The sequence below is a fragment of the Cryptotermes secundus genome, unplaced genomic scaffold, assembly GCF_002891405.2.
Source record: "Cryptotermes secundus unplaced genomic scaffold, Csec_1.0 scaffold603, whole genome shotgun sequence".
In the NCBI taxonomy this organism is placed as follows: domain Eukaryota; kingdom Metazoa; phylum Arthropoda; class Insecta; order Blattodea; family Kalotermitidae; genus Cryptotermes; species Cryptotermes secundus.
The window spans coordinates 321,288-347,907 of record NW_019721770.1 but is presented as its reverse complement, the minus strand read 5'-3'; the positions used below and the strand labels follow the sequence as shown (position 1 = coordinate 347,907).

The 26,620-nt window shown below is 38.9% G+C and overlaps 1 protein-coding gene across 4 annotated transcripts in view; it reads left to right on the top strand.

The window, feature by feature from the left end:
• Positions 1–26,620, top strand: part of LOC111875748 (rho GTPase-activating protein 26) — a 177,694-nt gene that overhangs the window by 143,750 nt on the left and 7,324 nt on the right. For 2 of the 4 annotated variants that reach the window (XM_023872242.2, XM_023872245.2), the window contains 10 exons: positions 1,951–2,048; positions 2,777–2,871; positions 4,763–4,871; positions 14,321–14,423; positions 14,840–15,064; positions 16,720–16,825; positions 17,448–17,607; positions 18,331–18,507; positions 22,889–23,213; positions 23,668–23,799. In XM_023872242.2, the coding sequence (XP_023728010.1) occupies positions 1,951–2,048; positions 2,777–2,871; positions 4,763–4,871; positions 14,321–14,423; positions 14,840–15,064; positions 16,720–16,825; positions 17,448–17,607; positions 18,331–18,507; positions 22,889–23,213; positions 23,668–23,799 (1,530 nt within the window). The remainder of the gene's footprint in view (positions 1–1,950; positions 2,049–2,776; positions 2,872–4,762; positions 4,872–14,320; positions 14,424–14,839; positions 15,065–16,719; positions 16,826–17,447; positions 17,608–18,330; positions 18,508–22,888; positions 23,214–23,667; positions 23,800–26,620) is intronic. The other 2 variants (XM_023872244.2, XM_023872243.2) reach the window with 2 other exon arrangements.

The following is a 26,620-nucleotide window of genomic DNA, read 5'->3' as shown; positions in this document are numbered from 1 at the left end:
GGTGACGTCACCGAGGGATATCGCGGTCGCTAGGCAACGCGAGTCAACAGCGGCGACGTTACGGTAGTAACAGCGGTTACTTCCGCTAGCGTTACATAGCAACACAGCGCCAGGCAACAAGGGTGCCTATTACGTGGCCGTATTGTCCGATCGAGGTTACATAAGGAGCAGCGAAGGCTATTCACAGTCAGTTGTACTGTAACAGTCGCCGAGTTGTATTCAGAGCCAGCAACCAGTCAGTCCTAATGTGGCTACCAGAGTTGTACTGAGTCAGTCAGTGAGTCCTGGAGCTACCGCCGAGTTAGCCAGCAACTAGTCGGTTGTATTCTGGCATTTGGAGTGTACTAATTGTGATACTGCAGATAGCAGTAACCGTAAATCTGTAATTTGGGTGATTGTAAGCGCGAATGTGAAATAAAATTCGTTACATCGAATACATCGAGAATTTATTTGTCGCGATATACGCCCGATACGCGACAATATAAATGAAATTGTCAGGGAAAATCATTGTAGGTTTCAATGTAACAGATCAACTACTGATCAGATTTTTTGCATCTATCAGATGCTGGAGAAATAATTGGAGTACAATGAGACAGTACATCAGCTATTTGTAGACTTAAAGAAATCTTATGAGTCAGTTAGGAGGGAAGTATTCTACAATATTCTGATAGAGTTTGGGGTACTCATGAAATTAGTTAGGCTGATTAAAATGTGTTTAAACGAAACATATAGCACAGTATAATACTGAGTATTGAGGTTACAGTCTGAGATATGATGCTGTGCAGTTTGATAGATGGTTACCAGTGTTTTTGGAGGAATCTGCTGCCTCCATCTGCCAGGTGGAGAAATATTTATACCCATCTACTAAACTACACAAGTCACGTCATAATTGTGTTGTTTTTTTTTTATCTAATGATGCGGTGTCTGACGAAAATATTATAAAAAGTTATGTAAGATGGAAAGAATTTGGAAAACGAAGATCATGGTCAGATAAAAGTACTGTCATGCTATTCACCTACAGAGACTGAAAAAAATATTAAGAATTCAGTAACAGTATTCTCTTCCTTAATTTTTGCAGCCTGTATGTGATGTGTAATTGTGGCTTTTTGGGTTTAGCTGTAACTTGTGTTGAAGCTGTTCTGATTTGGCCTTTCAGTTGGCATCTTCAAAGTGATGAGGCAAAAAATTGGTATGGTTCAATATATGGGTGTCGCAGTTGGAGTAAGGATGGGGAAGTGAAGCATGGTGCTTTCCAGTGGAATGGTAGTTTGTAATTGACCCAGACTTGATCAGTTATCTTCTGAATAGAAAAATAGGGTGTTATCACTGTAATAACAAGCTTCGTATGAGTACCACTCATCCAGTTGGCCAACTAGTACAGTTAGTCATGTCTTCAGTGTGTTTAAGAATCTGAAGAATTATTAAAAATGTAAATTTTCCCTTCCTGAATTTTAATCATATTTTTTTTTTCTTTTGTCAATTGTCCAGTATTCTAGAAACTAGGAAACATATCATGTCAGAAACTGGATCTGTTTCCATCCTCTGGTGAGGGGGAAGACACCTAGTCTGTTGGATCCCTTAAAAAGAACTAACCTCAATTACTGTTCTAATTTATAGAATACCAGATGGTGGACAAAGTCCAAAAACACAGTAATTCCAAGTATTATACACCATTTAGAATGTACTGAATTTTAATGTTGCTTGCTGAAGGTTCAGCTAATCACCTGACTGAAACCAGTTTCACATTATATCACATGTTGGCTGTTACCAACAGTTGATAACATACTTCTGGTACAAGGACAAAGTTTTCCTTGAATCACGATTCATGCCTAATGTCATTGTCTTCATGCAGTTTGGCAGAGTGGATTTAAGTGTAGTTTAGTCAGGATTTAATTTGTACTATGCCACGCAATTGCTTTCAGTTTCAAAATGTTCTTACATCATTTACAGAGGCATTTGGTACGACATGGACCAAGCACTATTGCATTTATCATAGAGATACCAAGGAATTTAAGATGATTCCTTACAACCAGATGACTGGAAAATTTGTGATGATATAGCTATTCATTCATTCATTCATTCATTCATTTGTTTCACATCTGTTAATCCAGGCTGGTACAACTGTTGGATATAGAGGAAGTCAAAAAAACATGCAGTCATAAAAAGATTTTGTCAAAATTAAATATAAGATTAACAAGCAAATATAAATATTACACGGTAACAATTTTAAAAAATTATAAATATAGATATATTTTGAATTAATAAACAGATAAAACAATTCAAATTATGTAACTTTGTACATAAAAAGTTATCCACTATATAAAATGAAATGAAATTTTAATACCATATTAGCACATCTATTACCCCACTCAAGTCATGGAAAGTTCAATCATTTTATAAAAGTGTGCTAATTAATAGAGATACGACCACAAAACTACTTGAGCATAAAATACTACCAGTTTGTAATTAGCAGTCATAAAACAAGAAAAAGATGATAAATGACCATAAGATATAACAACGTTATTTATGCTGTCCAGGTGGTTAACTATATAGGGACTATGCATTTAAGAAACTTCAGGTTTCCCCACATAAAGTATGGTTAATTCTCCCTACTGATGAAAATAACTGTATTTTAAAATGAACCAGTACCTCCACGGCCTGTTGCAGGGATACCTTTACCTTACCTTTTGACCAATTTTAGTATTTTATCAGTTGCCCACCAGATTTTATTTTTCAGACTGCAGTACATATTTGTTTCTCTAACATTCCTTTACAGAACTCTGCAGATACAATGACCCTAGCATCATGTACTCGAAGGATGTCAGATTCTATAGAAAAGCGCTTCTGTTTTGACATTACATCTGATGACAGGTAAGACTTTTAACAACTTGTTATTTCTTTATTGTATTGCACTGCATCGTCAGTAAAATATGTAGGAAAAAATCACATTAAAATTAACAGTGTTGTATGTTATTTGTGACACATTTTGTGAGAATGAGCTTTGCATACTTCCCCTCCCCTCACCCCATAATTTGTATTTATATTATACAAGGTTCCATCCGTAGCCCATTAACTAGTAAGCTTGAGTTACATGCTATGCCAGCCCCAGCCTTGGGTTTTTCTACCCTTTTCACATTTTATATAGAACTGCAGTTCTGTCTCTGACATATGATTTGAAAACCTTGTTCATTTTGTCCATAGTTGACAGTGCATGGTACTGTCTCTGCTAACACTCAGCCAATTCTAAAAAAATAAGGAAGCTAAAATCATGTGATATAGCAGTCCATTTATCAGTACTGCTGTAGTAGTTCTTAGGAATCCATGAATTGTTTGGTGCAACACTTCCATAGTAGTGGAAAGTATGAAACTAGCTTTGGAATGTCAGGTGATCAAGTAAAATGTTGACACTGGATGATTTGTCATTCCAACATGAATGCAAGTGTAACAGCAAAGATGTTGAAACTAATTTTCCAGTGCGGGTATGATACACTTTTCAGGCCCAGCTGGAAATGTATCAGACTGTCTCTTCAGTTCCAGCTGTTTTTACCCTGAATGCAAGAATTTTTCAGCTGAAAAGTACTTTTTTCTAGGATATGACACTGTATATCCTGATACTTTATTACTGACATTTCAGGGGAATGTGCTTCCTCCATCTTCACATCTCTTTTTACCCTGAAGATGGAGTCAAAACGTTTCTTGCATAACAGTAGACCACTGAGGTCACGGTGCAAGGGCCGAGAAGGCCTGCCCCTCATTCATTCATTCATTCATTCATTTCCTGCATAACAGTGACAGTTATGTACCAGACTGCACAGCCTCACTTCCCAGAAGATAGTAGTCAACCATAGTCACTGCTATTATAACCTATTTTTAAGTATCATATATTTGGAAACTGTTTAAACACTTGCTTACTTATGGACCTAAGCCCTTCTTGAGGAGAAGCCAAATCTGCAGCTACTCAAGAATTTCCCAGCATTTTATGGAACCATTACCATGTTCACAAGAGCCTCCACTGGTCCCTATCCTGAGCCAGATCAATCCAATCCATACCATCCCATCCTGTCTCTCTAAGATCCGTTTTAATATTGTCCACCCACCTACGCCTTGGTCTTCCCAGTACTATTTAAACACACTTTAAAATATTAATAATTCTGTGAATATTTCTCTTTGTATGTTGGTTGAAGTGTCCTCTGTTTATATTGTGTGTATTTTATTGTATGTATTCAGACTGAGTCTGCAGCCACCTGCTCATGCTGTTTCCTCGCTTGCAAATTTCCTACCCTGAAGATGGAGGCAATGCATTCCTCCGAAATGTCTGTTCACACAAGATATGCATGACGCTACATCCCAGAAGGCAGCATTCTTCATAGTCACTTTCATCTTAAATCTTTATAAATGACCACAAACGAAAGTAAATGCAGTGGGACTTGTTGAGATTTGAGGTTCTCACAATGGTGACTATGAAGATTACTGTCTTCTGGGATAAATGCTGTGTAGTTTGATAAAAGAATGTGCTTGCTCCATCTTGAGGGTAGGATATTCCAGTTTCTGGCAGTCACTGCTGTGAACTAGTCTTTAAGTGCATTTTTAAATGTACTCAGAACACAGCACTTCATTACTACATTTGAGCAGCTGAGTCACAAGTAATTAAATTTATATAAGCTTTAACCTAATAGAGCCATCTCCTGATGAGTCCACTGAGGGTTATAGTGACACAGTCAGGAATGGGATTAATGTAATTTACATTACTTACTGCACACAGGCCTGGCATGCTGTACACTTTACAGGCATTGTCTGAGGATGACCGAAAATTATGGATGGATGCGATGGACGGCAAGGAACCTGTAAGTGAAGATAAGCAACAGCATGTGGTATGTAGCTTCTTTAATCCACTGTCTGCACGCAGCCACTTCGTTTACTTACAGCTCAGAAGCATGGTTCCCACCTGTTAGATAGGCTTTTTGCTACGGAACAGTAATTTTGGATTAATTGCAAATTATTAATATATTATATTTTTTACATTTTAGAAGACAAATGAAAAATAAATGACGGGTATCTTTTGTGATTGCTAAGATCAGGTGAGTGGGAATCTTGTCATATCTTTGATGTTGCGTTTTGCACTGAGTGCAGCTAACATAACACACACTTTTAACACTGTGTTTTGAGAGTAGTAATCATTGTTAATATTTCATCTCAAGATTTAATTAATTGTATCTCTGAAAGTTTAACAAGACCTGAAAGTGGAGAAGGGAAAGGGCTTGGTTCCATAACATTTTCTTTCATCCATTTCTAAAAGGTTCTGATGATAGTATATTAAACTTGGGATAAGTGAGTTTCTGGACCGTGACCATTGTCTGATAATCAGAAAGAACATAATATTTTGGAAAATTGATCTGTTGGTTACTGCAGGTGAAGGAATGGAGAGGTACTTACTCAGTTTGTCCCATTAAAAAATATGATTTCCATAACTGGACTGATCCATTTCTAGACATGCGATAAATCATTGAGACTAGGTCATTCTGTTGGATAACACTGTCATCATACTCTTTCATCTGACTGCAAATAGATCCAGTTTTAAAAACATTTTTGTTCCTTTAGTGTATTGGCCAGTGGGCAGAGTTTGGAAACTCACTCATCCAAACCAAATTTTCTTTTAGTTCCTGTCAACGTCCTGCCTAATCTGTTCATTCTTACTGCCTCTTGCTATATTTTAACCCCTTCAGAGCAGAGATATTGCATAGTACTCCTATGTGTTTCCATGCCAACTTCCATTTAACTTTGTAAAGCATGTATTTCAACCTATACAGAGTGCATGAAATGAGCGCATGTAAGGGGGTTTATATCCATCTGTGCATCTTATCACATATTATGTTACTACGGACCAAATTCATATGAAATTTAGTTTTTGGTGTCTGCAGTAAAAGTTGTCAAGCAACTGTCATTAGAATTAATACAGGTTTTTGTAAGTTTGGTGTAAAAATTATAAATTTGATCTTGTTTATATAGAGGAATACAAATTTATAAGACACTTTCCTAAACTGTCATTTTCTTACACTCATCAATCATGGACAATAAGAACAAATTGGAAGAGACTGGTAACAGCAGAAGTGCATGTCATGAGGAGGTACACCCTTTCAGACCATACAAGAAATTAGGAAATTATTAAGAAAATTATAAATTCCATAAATAACAAAAATTTATAGAGCAGTACAGAGGAGATTGAAAAGGACACCTTGACAGAACGAGCTCTGACTGGATTCCAAAAAAGTTATTAAAATATCAACCAAAATAAGAATAGCAGGATTCTGTTTTGTAATATGTGTAACAGTAAGCATATAATGATTATTTTATGAGGGTAAGTCAGTAAGTAATTTACAAATGGATATAGAACTTAAACAAATAAGAGTACTGTTTTGAAAAATGCTTTTATTTCTCAACATAATCTCCCTGTACATTGAGGCACTTGTCCCATCATTTCACAAGCCCCTGTAAAACCAGCAGCATAACATTCTTTGGGCTGGTGTCGGAACCAGGTGTGTTCACACGGCATGGCCTACCTCATAATGCATGACAGGTTAGGTTTTCACAAAGTCTGTGCATGATGGGTGCCGCGCATGCTGACCCCACAACACAAAATGCAAAGAATGGGTCTGGCATTACAGCATCTCAATTACTACCATGATGGACACGATATGCTAGCCTGAATTGTCACAAGTGATGAGTCTTGGGTTCACCATTACCAGCCCGAGACAAAGCATGTGTCACTGCAGTGGAAACATCCTGCATCGTCTGCCAAAAGAATGTTTAAGGTGACACCACCCTCCAGGAAAGTGATGCTGTAGAAAGCTGTAGAAAGGAAAATTACCACGTGGTTCTGACAGCAGCCCAAAGAATTTTATGCTGCTGGTTTTCAGGGGCTTGTGAAACGATGGGACAAGTGTCTTAATGTACAGGGAGATTATGTTGAGAAATAAAAGCATTTTTCAAATCAATACTCTTATTTGTTTAAGTTCTATATCCATTTGTAACTAACTTATTGACTTACCTATATATACTGTCATATCTATATCATGGTTACCTTTGCAGGAATAGATTTATGTTTGCAATAATGAATTATCAAGGGAAATTATTTACAGTGAATAGTAAAAGATGCCTCTGGGAATCATGTACTGCATACTCATTTCAGGCATAATCTCAGTTTTCCGTTAAGTATGTATGTTAAGTTGCAGCTCCCAAGGTTCCTTGCTTTTGTAGTTACAGCATTAACAAACAAACCCACAAATATTCTCTTTTATTTATTTGATGAATAGACTGCAAGATAATAAAGCACAATATTAGTCAAATAAGATGACCTTGAATATATGATACCACTATCTATAAAGTAGGCTTTGAATGCTGTCCTTAAATTATCCAATGTATACAGTAAATTTTACACTTAAGCAAATATGGAGGTCTGATAGCTTGCCCTGCCTTGAATGTGTTTTACATTGCTCGGACTACTGTACTGTACATCACCTTCATGACAGAAGATGTTGGTCTTGATTTTAAGTGTGTAGCTGCTATTTTATCCTCATTATCTCCTTGGAACTAAAATCAATTTTTATTTTCCATCATTTTTTTCCCCGTTTTTTTCTTTTGAAGCTGATAAACAACCCATACAGATTGCACTGTCAGGTAAAAGTTTGTTGCCTTGTATCAGTAGCATACCCCCCCCCCCCTTATTATATGTTTTCCATTAAAAATTTTAGCCCCTTTTATTTTTTATGGGTTGTTTGCAGGTTTGAGCAAGAAGAATGCTCTATTTTAATATTTTCACATTTATGAGTGACTATACTCGTAGATGAAGTTTGGATTGCTAATTGGACTTATTCCACACTTATACAACTTACTGGTGCATCTCACGAGTCACCATCACATACAGACTAGTGTTCACAGTCTGTTACCATCTTTACTAGCCGTTTATTGGTAGTGGCTTCCAATGCAGACGTTTCCCTTACTCCATGTTCCCAAACTATTCCCATGCCTCAGTTACCAGCATCTGACAGCAACAGCTCACAAAGACAACTGCAGCACTCCTCTAACTAACTAACTAACTAACTCACTCAATCACTCACTTACTTGCTCTCTCACCAACCACCTCACTCCACTTCACTCTGCTCACTCTTTATGTATCCTTGGCACAGAACACGCAGAAAATACTGCTTCCAACAAGTCTTCTATTGTGTATGTTTGTGGCTTTAACTTTATTCGTTCTGGTCCATCACACTAGTTAATTTTTATAAAATGATTTGACAACACTCCTGTGTGACTCAGTATATACTAAGGGTGTTCCGTATATAATGCTTCCTACTTTTTTTAAAGAAAACTACAACAGATACAGAAATCAAAATAACGCAGTTAAATAGAGCAAGATTTCAGCTACTTACAGCTATTTTTCCACATAATCACCACCATTCATTATGCACTTTTGCCATCAATGAACAAGAGCCTGTATGCCGCACCTGTAGAAGTCTGCGCCAGCAGAGGCTAGCCACTTTCTTACAGCTGCAATGACAGCATCGATGTCTGGAAAATGTTGCCCACGTAGTCCGTCTTTCATAGGCCCAAAGAGATGGAAGTCTGAAGGTGCTAAATCGGGGCTATAAGGTGGATGTGGTAGGACAGTCCAGCCAAATTTTGCAATGTGCGCGGTGGTCGCCAAACTGGTATGGGGTCTAGCGTTATCGTGTTGCAAGTGAAAGGTTGTCTGCTTCTCTGGCCTGACTCGGGAAATACGGGCTTTCAGCTTAGTCAGCGTCGTCTTGTAGCGTTCAGAATTGACAGTCCCTGGTCGTTATCTGCTGATCAGTTCGGATGAGGCGCTGTTCATTGTGAGGAGTGGCAGCTGAGCAGGGACGCCCATAGTGTGGCTTGTCGTGTACTTCACTTTCGCCACTGTTAAAACCTACTACCCACTGAATCACTGTGCTGACATCCACTGTATTGTCTCCGTACACCTTTCGCAAGTATCGATGGATATTAGTGGGTACAATTTGTTCGGCAGTGAGAAATTCAATAATACATTTCTCTTTCATACACACTTCTATTTCAGACGCCATTTTGGTAGACTGCTCTGCTGTCGCTATCTGTCGCACGACAACCAAATTAACAGTACATTGGCAGGAAGGTTCAACCTTTACTACAACACCACCAACATCCAGCTCAGACGTTACATATTAACACAAAAAAATAGGTGGCATTATATGCGGAACGCACCACATATTTATGTAATACCTTTACATGTTTTAGTCAGTTGTGACCACCTTCAGTAGGCAACAACGACATTCTAAGGAACTATACTATTGCATAGATCATAATACATATGCTTAAACTTTTGTATAAAAATTTTAATGAAGTTAAAAGGTGGTTTAGTTAAAGATAAATTATTAATTTTCTTAATATTTAAAATTTTGAACTTCTTAGATATGTGTCTCCAGGCCTCTGCTATGAAAACAGGAGATTAGGTCGTTATTTGCCGTCCTCTGAGTGCCTCAATACAGGACAAAAAGAGAAACAACTTAGCAACTTAACAACAACAACAACAACAACAACACAGAACCTTAATTAATCATGTTTAAAAAGGGGGGAACAGTCACTTCCCAGACCTCAGAGGACGGCAAATAACACCCCAATCTCCAGTTTTGACAGAAGAGGCACGGAGACACAAACCTCAGCTGTTCAAGATTTTAAGTATTAAGAACATCAATAATATATTTTTAACTTAAACACCTTTTAACTTAATTAAAAATCTTTATACAAAGCTATAAGTATATGTATTATGATCTGTGTAATAGTAGTTTTTTAGCATGTTGTTATTACCTTCTGAAGATGGTCATAGCTGACCGAAACATGTAAAGACATTATATAAATATTGTAGCATGTTTAGCAGTCTGTTATTGTACCAGTTCACAAGAAGGGTGATAAAACCATGTGGGATTGTCGGTGTTCAAGATGACAACCATGTAGAACTGTAACAATTGTATATATTAAATTGTATAAGTTGAATATACAGAGTAGCTGCGAAGCTATGTGGAATGTTCAAAAGTTGGATGGCCCTCAAAAGGGCAGTTTGTTCCACCGCGAGTGCACTGGCAGAATTTGCTGATTCGTAGTAGACCAAGTGTTAAGGCCATTCAGCTGGCCTATCTGGTCGGTGATGTAGTGCTGCATGCGCCGGTAGAAACAGCTGCCTACGGTGCGGTTGCTGGAGTTGCGGAAAACTACGTCAGTTGCCTGGTCACAGAGCGTGGTCACTGGAAACTTGCGACAACTACGTCAGTTGCCTGGTCGCAGAGCATAGTTGCTTGAGAGTTGCGGCAGTTACGTTAACTGTCTAGTAGCACCGCGCAGTTGCTGGAGAGCTGATGACTGATGACTGATCACTCTGGACTGAATGTGATCACTGACTCTTGCTAGTTCCTTGCTCCGCCTTTTTATACCATGCTTGCTGGGCAGAGCTTAAACTTGCAGTTGCTGTTGTGAGTGCTGATTGGCTAGCACACATGATGATCTACAGGTGGGTTGGACATCAAGTGTTGTATAAATACGAGCGTTGGCAGCAAGGTGATTGGTTAGCACAAGTGATGATCTACAGGTGGGTTGGACATCGAGTGCTGTATAAATATGAGCATCTGCAACAGAGTGCGGCAGTGTGATATTGACCTAGGAGTGAGTGTTATCTGTTAGACCGGCAAAACTGCGTGTTAGTATGTGGGATGTTCCCACTATTGACTGTAGTAATAATCGGGCGATATCACTGCTGTCAACTTCATACAAAATTTTATTCAATTTCCTTCTCTCAAGGTTAAGTCCATATATAGATGAAATTATTAGGGGTCATCAGTGTGGATTTCAACGTAACAGATCAACTACAGATCAGATCTTTTGCATTCATCAGATATTGGAGAAAAAAATGGGAGTACAATGAGACAGTACATCAGCTATTTGTAGACTTCAAGAAAGCCTATGATTCAGTTAGGAAGGCACTATTGTACAATATTCTGATAGAGTTTGGTATACCCATGATACTAGTTAGGTTGAATAAAATGTGTATAAACGAAATGTATAGTAAAGTCCATATAGGTAAACATTCGTCTGAAAAACTTCATATCCAGAATGGTGTAAAACAAGATGCTTTATCGCCACTGCTTTTCAAATTTTGCTTTAGAATATGCCGTTAGGAAGGTCCAGGAAAACCAGATGGGACTGAAATTAAATGGAACACATCAGCTGTTGGTCATTGCCAATGATGTGAATCTACTGGGTGATAATATAGATAACATAAAAAGAACACACAAACTTTAATTTACACAAGTAAGGAGGTTGGTCTAGAAGTAAACACAGAGAAAACAAAGTATATGTTGCTGTCTCATCACCAAAATGTAGGGCAAAATCACAACATAAAGATAGGAAACAGATGTTTTGAAAATGTGGCACAGTTCAGATATTTGAGAACGATTATAGCAAATCAAAACCTGCTTCAGGAGGAAATTGAGAGAAGATTGAACTCAGGTAATGCTTGCTACCGTTGAGTCCAGAACCATTTGTCTTCTCGTCTGCTGTCCAAAAGCATAAAAATCAGAATATACAAAACTATAATTTTGCCTGTGGTTCTGTATGGGTGTGAAACTTGGTCTCTGACATTTAATTAGGAGAAGAACAGAGATCAAGGGTGTTTGAGAACAGGGTGTTCAGGAGAATATTTGGAGCAAAGAGGGATGAAGTGACAGGAGGTTGGAGAAAACTGAATAATGAGGAGCTTCATAACTTGTCCTCTTCTCCAAGTATAATTAGAATGTTCAAGTCAAGGAGGATGAGGTGGGCAGGGCATGTAGCACGAATGGGGGAGACGAGGAATACATATAGGATATTGGTGGGAAAGTGAGAAGGAAAGAGACCACAAGGAAGACCAAGGCATAGGTGGGTGAACAATATTAAAATGGATCTTAGAGAGATAGAATGGGATGGTATGGATTGGATTAGTCTGGCTCAGGATAGGGGTCGGTGGAGGGCTCTTGTGAACATGGTAATGAATCTTCTGGTTCCATAAAATGCTGGGAAATTCTTGAGTAGCTACAGAATTGGCTGCTCCTCCAGAAGGGCTCAGTTCCATGAGTAAGTAAGTAAGCATGTTTAGCTACTGAACATGCCGTTCCGATTGGTAATTGAGTTTTATTAACCACTTGGTTACACACTCTCTTAGTTACACTCTAATACAGCGCTGTCACTAATTTATATACACTTCAGTTCACCGTTGCGCGCACACTAGGATTCTCTGTCTTCCACTGGTCATCTCCTAGCAGCGGATCTCGACACAAACTGTCACTCCAGATCACTCAAAATATTACACATGATATCTTACAGTCACAGTTTACATCCTCACAGGGCGACCTTCTGCATTCCTGGTTCCATTTCACTTGCTTCTGCCACTCTCAAATACTCCCGAATACAGACTTCTGTTTTGTCTGCAACTGTCATTGTATAACTTCCACACCGACCACGTAGAAAACAGCCTATATTGTTGGAACGTGTTTACCGACCGATTGCATAGGAATGGTCGCGGCACGGACTCCATAGAAAACGCTGCACTCCCATTGTTTCCGTGCCTGTATTCGGTCAGTTACCTAGCAACGCTGTGTCCATCCATGTTACAATATATACTGAGTGTTGTGTTGTTAGATCATTTCATAATAATGTTTGCGGTCATTACCTTCAACAGTCTTTATTTACAGAGCCATTATTAGCAGTGGGTCTACATGATACAGTATTTCAATTTATTATGGGATGACAGGGAAGACTACTGCTATTTGAATGCTGTTTTCTTACAGAAAGATGTGTCTTCGCGATTTCTGCACACTTCTTAAGGTCCTATATGACCAGGTGGCACTTACTGGTGTATTTTTGTTATGCATGGGTTCATAGACTGGTTTATAATAATTATTCATGTGGTGGACTGGGTGGGGTGTATGGATTTCTTTTGGAAATAACAGGTTCTGATACAGTGAACTCTTGATTATCTGCAGGAATGGAAGAGAGAAGTAGAGTGAATAATTAAAAACACTGAATAATAAAAAATTTGGAAATACCCATTATCCATCTGCAATAAACTTTGAAAAAGAATGTTAATTTTTACTTCTTATGCTGCTAGTCACTAAACAGTGCGATATATAGCATTCCAGTTGAAGGAAGTAACACTGATTGGTAATAATAGGCTGTAGCAAAAGCAATGAAATAATAAAAACTGAAAGCATCGGCAAGTGAGAAGATTTACAGTCTACTGCGAAGTGTTACAAAATATCGCTGATAAAAGAGTTGGATAACAAATAGTGGCAACGGTGGCAACACTGCTGTAACATGAAAGATGTGCGTCAGGTGGCACCAGCGCCGACTGTAGCTGATAGCACGAGTGCAGTTGAAGTGGTGCAGTGAGTGGTTTTGGATGCGTTACGTTGAGTTGCATTGATCATCGTCTTGAAGTGCAGAAGTCCAGTTCAAGCATCCTAACAACATGTTTACGAAACAAGAACAAAACACTCCTGGATAAGAACTGAAGTTGCACGAGGTCGTAGTGCACAAAACTGTTATAAGGGACTGCGAGAAGCATGTCGTGAGGCTGCTTTGCCATAACGCACACTGGCACGATGGGTGAAATTGTTCGTGAAGGGAGGTATGCCAAATAGATAACGGGGTTCAAAACTACGTGATTATATTCGTCATGTAGACAACAACAAATGGTAGAAACCACAGATCTGATACTTTCCCCCATCCATTGGTTTTTGAAGGTCAAAAATAGTTTTTTTTTCTTTTTCAAGCTTAATTAGCCCCAGAGAAAGTGAGTTGAGTAAAACCTCGTAATGACATGAATTGTAGACCATATCATGAAGAACAAATTGGTTTTTTATTGAAGTCTAGCATCAGTAGTTATCGAGATATTGAAGGTAACGCAAATATCCATTTCAGCCGAAAACGCGTTTTTTCGCTTTATAAAAACGGCTGTACCGGGAGAACCGAGCGGATTAGTTTTTTAAATATTTTTAAAGTATGAAAATATGTAGAAATAAGCGTACACAATTTTTTTTTAATGATTGAGTGACCTATCTGGATGACTTCACATGGAATGACCCTATAATTAATAGCTAGAGAGTTCTCTAAAATGCCACTGTTAATCCACAAAGTGGAAAATCACATGCAGGTAGTCCAGGGTCCACTGTATCTTCCTTTTTGCCAGAAATTATTTACTCGGACTTGGTTAAATTGTATATGAATGTTTCATGTATTATAGACATATGCCATGCCAGGAAAGATCCCCAAAACAGAAGAGAGGAACCTAGATGAAACCGGCTTCAATTTTGTGAAACGATGTATTGAAGTGCTCGAAAACAGAGGTATGTACTAAGTTATAATTTTGAATCTTCAGGTTGTCATACTTTAGAGTAAGAATAAAATAAAATGAAATCATATACATGTTTTTGGTATGTTTCATGCCAAAGCAGAATGCATTATACATTACAAATATAAATCACTCTGTCCAATGTGACCTGTAAGTTTTTTACTACATGAAAACTTAACACCCTTACATGTTTCGGTCTCTGTGGACCATCTTCAGAGGGCAAACATCACTACAAATAGGAAAGCACCATCACATAAGTTCAAACAAATCAAACTCATTATACTTTATGTACCTGAATGACAGTTTTTTTTCCTAACACACAATTGTCCTTTTACATCTGATTTTTGTTGTAATGTGCTAGAGTTATCTCACTGCTTCTGTTACTGTGAATGTGTCCATTTTTATCTATAGGTCTGGAAGAGCAGGGTCTGTATAGAGTAGGAGGGGTAAGCTCTAAAGTATCAAAATTGCTGTCAGTGGGACTGGACCAGCGGAAAGCAGATAAATTGAGTGCCCTGGATGACTCATATGATTGGGAGACCAAGACAATCACCAGTTCGCTGAAGACCTATTTGAGAAGTCTCCCTGAACCTCTAACGACATTCCGTTACCATAATAGTTTCATAGCTGCAGCCAGTAAGTTTATCTGAAGTACTTCTTACACCCTGTGTGCTTAAATTGCGTCTTGGGTCTTATATGACAGAAGTTCTTAATTTTTATAGTTTGCTTGCGGACTAAAACCAAGGAGTTATTTCCCCCCCCCCTGAAGTAGGCTTATGTGATCTCCATCTCTATGAATCTGTGTATCCCTTTATATCTACTTTCGAATTGGTGCATATATCATGGTAGCTGAGCCCATCTCAGTAGTGTACTTTGTAAATCCCTCCCATCAGTCTATGTTTCTATATGTGTATTCTTCCTATTATTGCTAGGCAATGACTCAAAAAATATTGTAACGTGTTTCGTTACTGTAGACGCCGTTCAGATTGTTAATTGGTTTATTTAACAACCTACAAATATGGGCTACAATTAATTATAACAACGTTACAGGTTTCCACACTTTACAAACCCTACAACCAAATCTCCTTCACACTGTCCTCAGTAGTCTACACATATTCACAGTACGGGAGCTATATAAGTGTCACTGTGTTACACACTCCCAATTACTTCTTAGTTATCACAAACTATCACTGATTATCACAAACGCATCCGGTTCTTCTTTCCGCAACGGCTGCTATACTCCAACTAGCTTGTAGGCTGCTGCCTTGAGAACTCGCTTCGTGGGCTGCTACACTTTAACGCGTTCACTGCTGACTGGAGAACTCACTTCGACAGCTGATACACTTTAACTGTCTTCGGTGGCCGCTACACATTAACTTCGCTTCGTAGGCTGCTGCCTTGAGAACTGTGTCACTCCTGATCACACGCTGACTTCCAACTCACACACTGTTGACTGACTTCGGTGGCTGCTATATTTCATGGCGCCACTCCTTAACACACACTTGCTCTTACAACCACACCTTTTACAATCTCACAACTACTGCTATCTGCAGTATTACAATTACTTGACTGCAAATGCTGGTTGAATCCCTGGTTAACTCGTAACTTGAGAACTGCTGCCTGGGAACTCGAGAGCTGTGTCACTCCTGATCACACACTAACTCTCGCTTGCTGCTAAGCCGGCTTTTATTCCGTTTGCTGTTGCCTGTTGCCTGTGTCAACAGCGGTGTTGCGNGTGGGGGGGTGGAGCGCTGACTCACCTGCTACGTGACCGCTGGGGAGGGAGGGGGTGTCCTCCATTGCGCAACACGTCACAGTATGTTACCTGACAACTACACCTGCAACAGTAAAAGAATTGTTGGACTTTTTGTTTTTTTATTTGGCCTGTGTTGTGTCAAAGGAAAGGAGGTGATTAGTTCTTCCCACAACTTATTGTGTTAGTAAGTAATTAAACTAACCCCATAAAGCAGAGTCCTGCAAGAGAAGTGAACATTCACTCAGGAAAATAAGTACAACACCAGTTTAATTCAAACTTATGAATGATATGTCTTTGAAAATTGTGCTTTTAAATGTATGAGAGAAACTAACACATTCAAAGAATAAATCTAAGAATATACTTGTAAATCTCAAGACAATTACATATATATTCATGTATTTAGTCTTCTGTTCATAACTTTTGTCACATTTTCACTGTGTTCATAATTCATATCATTTTTAAGAGAAGAAAATGCTTCTGGGATCTCTTGATGTGTTTAAGGAATTGTTTTATATTTTATTTATATCATTTCCAGAACAAGAAACAAGAACATTGAGGGTGAATGATGTTCACACCCTTATCCACAGGCTTCCACAACAGAATCGTGATATGCTCGATATTATTATAAAGCATTTAAAGAAGTGAGTAACTTTGCTGCCTCATATTATAATTGTACCTGTTCAGTACTTTGACATGCAACCAGATAACAAGCCATCATTATGTAATTTGCCAGTTAAAACATTTTGTGGCAGTTACATTACTATACTTGGGTCAAGGAAAGAATGAACATGAGCAGGTATGGTCCAACTTGACTACCTGTTCACATGCCCTCACTACATTGCACATCCCCCCCATCAATATGAGTAAGAAACCAAAAATGCAAAGAGGAACCCTGAAGACATTAAGAGACACATTAAGAATGACAGGCACTGGGAATAGGGGGGAAATTAGCAGCTAGGTAGGTGGGAGGGAAGAGAATGTGTGTTCATTCTTTCTCTGACCTGACATGGACACATGCATTGTCTGTTGCCTTGTATTGGATCTATACCATTTCCATAATTTGGTTTGCCCAGCAATCATGTATTATGAAATCTCCATTTTAGTGTTCTGTGGGGAGTAATACATTTTAACACTAAACTGAGGATAGCCTTAAATGGAGGAACTTAATTTATTCTTTGAAATTATCATGTCATGTGAAGATGAGCTCTAAGTATTCATGTTTTGCTGTTACATAAAGACTCAGGTTAGTGTATTTATATACAGTGTTGCAGCAAAGAGTGACAAGAATCTTATGACAGTGAGCAATCTGGGAGTGTGTTTTGGTCCTACATTGCTCCGATCAGAGGAGGAGACTGTTGCTGCCATAATGGACATTAAGTTTTGTAATGTTGTTGTGGAGATTCTCATTGAGAACTATGAAAAGGTGCGTGCTTATAGCATATAAGTGTTTTTATAATTAGCATTTAATCCATTTCAAATTCAGTGCCTAATATTTGACAAGGCACATGTTGAATTTTAGTAATAACTGTATCTATGCAGCATAATTTCTTTCCCTAATTTTTAAGATGACAGACAGATGGAATCCTAGCAATTTTAGACTCAAAACTGCTGAATCTTTTAGACCTTCATAGTTATGTGATCTGATGTGTACCAGATCTGTAAGTTTTTCAGTTGCTGCACAAACCATCTCACCATTTATTAGCTTGCTTTCCTTATTTTGAAAAATTGAAAGGAGGCTTATGAGATCACCTCTGTGGGAACCACCACAGGGAATCAAGTGCTAGCCAATCACAGGCTAGGAACCAGCCAATGCCAAGCAATGGCTTGGTAAACAACTCTTGTTAGGTAAAACCTAGTTGCAGTGAATTAGGTGCCAACCAGTTACAGGCTAGGAACCAGCCAGTGCTAAGCCCATCAATAGTCAAACCAGACGAGACAGCTGTTGCTAATCAAGAGCTCATTAAACATGTTCCTGGAACATTGAATACACACACAATGATAGAAGCATTGTTTGATGCAGTGTTTTCTGTGTGGTCCATGTCATATCAAATATGCAATATGGAGTGAAAGGAAAGTAGGCAATTAATTCTTACCAGAACTTCTTGTTTAATTATAATATCTCACAATGGGCTTTATTTTCTTTTAGATCTTCAAGAGTTCGCCTGAACAGGTTGATCCTTCTCTACCAGAGCCTCAGGCTTTTCCATCAGTGAGCATTCCATCAGTACAGAACCACATTCAGCCCATGCCATCAGCACCTTCACATGTAACACGACAACAGAAGTTCAACCCCAATCCATCTGGTGCTCTACCTATACGACATGTATGTGTTATGGTCACAATTATATTTCTCTGTGAAAAAACTGGCATGAACCTCCAGTATGATGGATGTTTAATTACAGTCCTTACAGCCAGGAATGTGCAAATACAGGCCACTGAGGCCATTGGTGACCGTAGCTTTTTTGTTCTTAATTATTCAAGTTCAGGTCAGAATAAATGAATACATAAATAAGTAAAAAATAAACAAACAAAAACTTCTTAACCTTTAAGAGTCGGCATTTAAACCCCCCACGACTGCGCTGCTGCCGGAGTTAATTTGACGTTGCCCTTTTAATATTGTAGACTTTCAGAAAAAACTTCATATTTTCCGTTCTATGCAGCTTAGAAACACGAACTAAAAACCGCCTGAAAGAGAATGAAATTTCCTACAATATACCTATGGCAATTTTTAAAAATAAAAATTAACTGTGATTGTTATGTCATGAAATTCAAAATATACTCTCTATTATATGTGTAATGAAATTCCAAAAGACTTACCCATAATTTTTTCTTCGAATTTGAGACGTCGTTATATCCAAAATACATTGACACTATACACCAAAATGTTTGGTCAGACTGTACACGAGTTTCAACTCGTTGCGTCGTGTAAGTTTACGCTACTATAGATACTGCGTGCGGGAGCGCGGATAGGCAGAGTTTGCTTCAGCGCGTTGTGAAGGTCACACAGACCTCACTTCTCATACGCTGGTAGACAATCTGGTTCAGTCTCTCGCTTAGCGAACACACAGGAAGTTATTGTTTCTATCTGGCTGGCCGGACAGTGTTGTCAATGTTCAGTTCCAGATGACTGAATGAAAAATCTTGGCTTTCCCAGAGAAACAGTCCGCCACTGACTCACAAGCTGATAATTCAGACACTCAATAAACACGTCACACTTCTTTGAGAGCTACAGAAGCAGTGATCTGCCCGCACAGAGGAATGTTGGTTCAGCTTTTCTGTGAAGAAGCTTCCACTCTGTTTGGCTGACCAAGTCACAAATAGTCTTACCTACATGTGAACGAAATCGAACCCAGTGCCATGATGAAGGGTTTTATTGTTCAGAGCCAACAACTGGACCTCTGACTTGAACTTGCGTGTGTTTGTTTTGGTTTCAAACTCAACGTCTATCCGTCAGCACTTCTAAAGTGAGCACGTGTCTTGCGTCCAGTATACTGGACTTTCGGCATCTTCGAGGTCACAGGTACCGTCTGGTATACCGGACTTTCGGTCGTTAAAGGTTAAGGGAGTGGATAAGTGGGTAGATGGTTGGCTGAGTAAAGTAAAATAAAGAAGAGTAAATTTCCTTTGATAAAAGTACGAGGGTTGTACTGAAAGTCACGAGCAACAATGTTTTGTAAAGTAACATGCTTTATTATTGACAAACCAAATACAACACCTCAATCTACAGACCTTTCTTTATTTTTCCACATAATCACCACTTCTTTGTACACATTTCTCCCAGCATTCCGGGAGTTTGAAAAATCCCCTTCTGTAAAATTCCGTTCCAGTCATCCGAAGACACTGATGCATTGCTTTCTGAATTGCCTCCCTTGTCTCAAAACGTTGTCCACACAGCCTATCCTTCACAAATCCGAAAAGATGGTAGTGGGAGGATGCCAGATCAGGACTATAGGAGGGGTGTGGAAGTACTTCCCACCCCATCTTTGCAATTGCTTCCAATGTGAGGCGAGCGGCGTGGGGGCAAGTGTTGTCATGCAGGATGATGATGTTTCGTCCCTGACGTTTATTGCGCAATGCACGACAGAGCTTGTGCAGTGTCTGGACATAACGAGCAACATTGATGGTTTGCCCAGGTTCTAGGAATTCGGCCAGAATAAACCCCTCTGCATCCCAGAAGACTGTGCCCATCACCTTCGCAGCTGATGGCACTGTCTTTGCCTTCTTTTTGATGGAGAATGCAACTGGTGCCATTCCATACTCTGCAGTTTTCATTTCAGGCTCGAAATGGTGAAACCAGCTTTCTTCACCTGTCACAATACAGAGCAAAAAATCATCACCTTCGTGTCGATATCTCTGTAGCAGTTCTGAGGTGATGGCTTTTCGCTGACCTTTGTGGTCTTCAGTCAGTAACCATGGAACCCAACGAGCACAACTTTCCTGTAGTCCAAACTTTCAATCATATCCTGTACTGCACTGTGCCCTATTCCAAGTTTTCAGGCTATTGTGTCCACAGTCACATGCCTGTCATCTTGAATGATCTCATCCACTCTTTCCTTGTTGCGTTCAGTTGAGGCTGTTCGAGGACGACCGCTCCAAGGCTCATCTTCGATGCTGGTGTTCCCATCTTTAAAATGTTTCACCCATCTTCGAACACTGCTCGGACCCATGCACACAATTCCATAAGCACGCTGAAGTCTGGTGAATTTCTGCAGCAGGGATTTACTCTTTCACAAGAAATTCAATGACAGCACACTGGCAAAACGACATATTGTTGTCAGCCATTTTGTTAGCAGTGATACTGGTCCAAGCTATTGACGTCACAAGACACTCAAGGTTAACACAACAGCTGGTTCCACCTACCACCATACTCTCTTTCATCTGCTGTTCCCAGGTTGCATGCAAAAAAAAAGTTGCTCGTGACTTTCGGTACGACCTATGTATTAATCCTATTTCCTGGTAAGATAAGCCCATGCTTTATTTTTAAACAATTAACAATGCCTTATATGTATAGTTTCTAATAAAAAAACTTGTTCTTTTGTCAGTCATAAATTGTAAATGACATGGAGAATATGTCTTGAGTAAATGAGATTTCTTATTCTCATGATGGTAGACATTAAAATTATGGTTGTCTGAATGTATCAGCATTTTGCATGAACCTGCATGGCATCATACCCCAAATGACAATAACTTAATACCTTATGAGGATATTATATCTGTAACATATTTTGGTCCTTAGACCTTCTGTTGGGTTTTGATGATTTCTGTACAAATAATTCTTTCTAATATGTGTTGTAAAAGTTTTATTTTTATACATTTCAGCCAGTGATTGAATATATGTTAATTAAATTCACTCAATGGATCAAAAGATCCAAACCTTTTGGATGAGGAGGATCGTTTATTTTCTTTTGTTTTACTTATTTGTTTGTTATTCCTCATTAAACATTATTGTCCAGGAGTAAAGGGTTTAAGTCTCCTGATACTGGAGCATAGTCACTGGATTTTATCTTAGTGGCAGTGGGATTTATACTTTAAACAGTGTAGTGCTATGCCTGCTGAGGCCCTGTGGCATCCACTTATCTGGTGACATGAGGACAATAACGGTTAAATATACACAGTGCAGCCGTTCTTTGGTTCTGCTAGCTCTAGTAAAGAAATCGAACTCTCAGGGCGTGTTGACTGGCCACGACTTGGGTGATTAATGGGGCTTTAGGCGTAGGGAAGTCACCTCAACACCAATTAACTGTTTGAAGTCTTTATTCAATCTGCACTATTTAAATGGAAACAGCACCGTAGTGACACATTCCACAGGTTTGTGGATGTAGGCTTCCTTACTGTTTACTGGGACGCACACGTAATAGTCACCACAGGGAGTGTTTACGGGGATCAGAACACGTGTACCCCCGGTGAATGTAAATTTCAGAGTCCTCCTTGCCAAGCACCATCATTGGCTGGACTGGGCAGACTGGGAGGTTGCTTATGTTTCTCCTCCAATTAGGAAAGCGAATATCAACTAGTGTACAGTTTAGGGGTGAACTTTACCACCTGCTGCATGGCTGTCAAACCAAGATTTTTGGGGTAGCAGAAAACGACGCTGCTAAAATTATGACTTCCCCTGTCAAGTTTAGAATTTATAAAGAACTTGGCCTTGTGTTAGGCATTAACTTGGCTGATTTACGGATGGGCAGCTGGCTTCAAGCTTGACCCAAGCCACTTGCTGCGTGTCTCAGGTGGAAAATTTCAAATTGTGAGGCGAAAGTGAGGAATCTCACAGAACCATAACCATACACAAAACATCAATTGACCATCACATAAACTGGACGGTTACAACAGGAACATATTAATGAAAAATTGTAAAGTGAAATCATCACAAAAATTTTACATCATGGCAAGTCATTTAAATCTAAATGTAATTAAATTTCAATTAATACTTCTTTTTCTGTGAACTAGTATTTATTTATTTGTTTGTTTGTTTGTTTGTTTATTTATCTCGCAGCTATGCATTCATATTGTATATGTTTAGAAATTCCATAAATTGCAGTGAGGCGTAGGTTTTTCCTTTATAATATATCACATTTATAAGTTGTAAGCACACTTTACTAGTCATCAAAACTACTTCAGGTACAATTTAACATTTCCAGTTGCAGATATTGAAGTTCAGTTTGGCAAGTATTCTGTTTACTTATAACATTTTTTCCTTAATACAGACTGTAATCAAATCATATTATGATGAGCCTATACCAGTGCCCCTCAGTTCGAGTCTCCACAATGTGGCACGAGGTCGTGAACAAGAAGGTAATGGTGTAGGTTATGTCATGGGGCAAGTAGAGCACATGAACAATGTGGGACATCAACAGCATCATTTAATGCCAAATCAGAAGCTGAGAGGAGTGATGACCATGAGAGGTGGACCTCAAGGCAGCATTGGGGCTTACTCAGAAAGCAATCTGTTGGCCCTTGGCTCTCAGCAGCATAGATATAGTCCTCAGTATCATATGCAGCATAAAAATGCTTTCCTGTATGGAAATATGGGTGAGTAAATTTATATGACTAGTTTGTAAGTACTATTGATAATGTGCAAATTAATTGGATTCAGGGCAGAGGTGAGAGATTTTTTCTTCACCACTGCATTCTGACTGGTTCTGGGGCAACCCATTCTTTTGTCGAGTGGATATGGGGCTCTTTCTCAGGAAGTAAACCAGCTGGAACATTAATCTTACCACTCACCATGACCAGGGTTCAGAGTACATGGGACTGTACTTTCACTTCTCCATACATCTTTATCATGTGGTCCTTAATTATGCCCAGGGACAACTTTACCTTTTACAGTTTAAATTCTGAATATTTGTTTCCAGTCAATGAATATTCTGATTAGTATGGTTTAAAACTTAAGTTATTATTGTTGCATCTGCTATATTGATTGTGTCATTATGTATAGTATATCAGAAGTGCACCTTTGTATTGTATGTATCTTTCTGTTCCTCAGCCAACTCAGAGGGTGTAGACCAGGCTAATAGTTGCACAAGTAGTTCCAATGAATCAGTGTCCTCCCCACCTGTATGGAACACTGACAATCACAATAAATACCCTGCTGATTCTCCTCAAAAGACTAAACGAGGTAAGCATCAAGATATTTGTTACCAATAATATTGTAGTTAAGCATCCTGTTGCAGTAACATTTATTGGACGAACGTCATCATATGATGTTAAAAGTTAGGGCAGCTGGCCGAACGTCATCATATGATGTCGCGGATTCCACGTGTGTAAGGTTTTTTTAAAATTAAATTTAAAATATATATTGTTGTTCTATTTACATGATTTTTGGTCACAACCTTTATAAGGTGACAGCCTTCCCTCCTGCGTGATCTAATGTAATCTACCGACATCATATGGCCGAACGACCTCATATGATTTCGCGCATTGCATGCGTGTAAAGATTTTTTTAAAATTAAATTTTTGGTCTACTTACGTGATATATGTTCACCATCTTCATGAGGAAGCAGCCTTCCCTCCTGCGTCATCTATGGTAATGTGGCCTTCATATGGTACTGCCGAAAACATTCCGAAATGCAGAGTCCGGCGTCGCAGCTCATGCACTTCGTACGAACGCTAGACAGCTTCCCACGCGAAGAGCACACACAACACCTGAGTTGCGATTTAGAGGAAGCAGGCCAGTGATGTCGAGCTGCAGTGATATTTATCCCCGCAGCTACACTGGAATAATTATTCACGCCTCTCCAGCCACACTGGTGTGGCGGTCCCCAAGTTGCCGACGAAGGTGATGACCCTTCATCCGCGGAATCAGAACTCCAACTTTTCTCGCCACTCTCAGAATCGGTTGAATAGCAGTCCGAATCTGTGTCATTGAACAGCTGTTTCTCAATTTCAGCATCTTCCATTCAACGTCGTCATGTGGCCATGGTGAACTATACGGCTCTCTAGCAGTGAATCTCTGTGCTTAGACCATGATAAGAAGCCATAAATCATAACCTTGAGCCCACACATACAAAAATCTCATTCACATCTTGGCTGAACCAAATATCTGCTTCAAACATGCTACATGATGTCATGGGTGGCTAACCTTATGTTGAGATGTTTCAAAATCGTTACAAACACAATGGTTCGACTGCAATGAATGAACGAATGACTGATCTGGCAACACCATATTCCGAGAATTAACTCCTGTGTCTATCTAACACATTACACAGCGAGCGATTTCAGACGCCTACAGTCGTGCATACCGACATGTCCCATACGANGATAAAGGTTAATAATTGCAATGGAATAAAACCTCTTGCATCCTGATTAAATAAGAGATGCCACATCTTTGGTTTTTATGGAGCAGCATTGATGAATATAAATTCTGAAGAATGGTAATGAGTGTTATACAATATTGTCACGCGTAGGGATGACTTATATAAGATGAGTTTTGGATTGAATGGTTGGATTCTCACACTGCTAATCACTCCACACTGAATCTTCCTCGTGTGCTTTCACTAGTCTGACTGTAATTTGAAATATCACTGTAACTACAGCATATGTACAGTCTTCAACTAGACACCAAGTCTTCTTGGCACAGTCAAATTTCTTTTTTGCTATCACCTTCGACTGCCAACACCCTGAATTCAGATCTACAACTCCTTGACTCTGTCTATTCTGACTCAGTTCTTGACAACTCACTATTTGACACATTTCCGACTGAACAGTGCACTGGAACTTGACTTCGAAATGAACTACCAGTTACTGTTGGATTCTCGTTATATAGCCTTGGGCCTGACCTCACAGAAAACACATCCATTGCTTAGCAGTGGATGTCCTCTATTGTTGCATATTCATTGGAATGTGTTTACCTAGAGCAACAGGCTGTTTACCAAGAATCTGTCTCTGCCGTAAGGTGTTTATCGAGCTGTTGCCTAACAGTGGGTCTGTATGTCACAAAATGATATCCTCAGCCATGTGGATAATGAGGCCTGTTCCATCTTCACAGTCTACCTTTTCCAGTGTCTCACTTGGTGTCAGTGATACTATGCAGTCTGTATTGATAGTTATTCTCTCCATACTCTATTTATGGTGTGTGTATAATAATGCTGTATTGTAGCATCCTGTTGTATTTTATCATGTGGTGTATATTCAGCTGTCACTCGTAACATCATACATCAGTGAATATTGTTATCACAGTCATAATTGTTTTTTTTTAATTACATCATTACTCTGTTTTGCTGGAAGTTGTGTACTGGAACAAAATCTTTTGACAAACAAGTAATAATCATCAGGTTCTCAGTTTTGTTATTGTTTTTCTGAAAGTTGATGCACTTTTGTTATAGACAGTGTCACATAACTTCGAACAAGGCCCTGCATTCCTAGTCAAATCCCGCGCATAGCTTGTGGTGAGAGGAGTTTAACAGTCGTTCTTCCATTTTCGTGTTTCATTGAAACTACCCTATTCTCTTTTCAAAGAACAGTATTACAATAATACAAATATATTGTCACTTGTCAAGCAAAGAAAAATACGTTTAATGTGTATTACTAATTTATACTTTGAAAATTAAAATATACCCTGACCTAATTTCTTACTCATTATGTACAATTTAGCGCACAAGGAAACTGACATTTTTAAACAGATGATAGAAAAACCGTAAGTATAACCTGCTTCGAGGGTGCCTTACAAACAACTGGCCGCCTATCACTTCTCACACCCTCGAACCCACCTCCTTGTCTGAAATTTATCTTCTTCACATTCAAGGTTACTCTTGGCCTTGTTCGAAGTGACACTTGCTATATATGAATCTGTAGTGATTAAAAAACCCATGATCAATAACAATAATATTTGCTGGTGTATTGTGTTACAAGTTGAATATATATCTTATGTGTATGATTTCTGAGTATGAATATGGCATCTATTTAATTCGGGTGAAAATTTGTAATTATTTCCTGGCTCT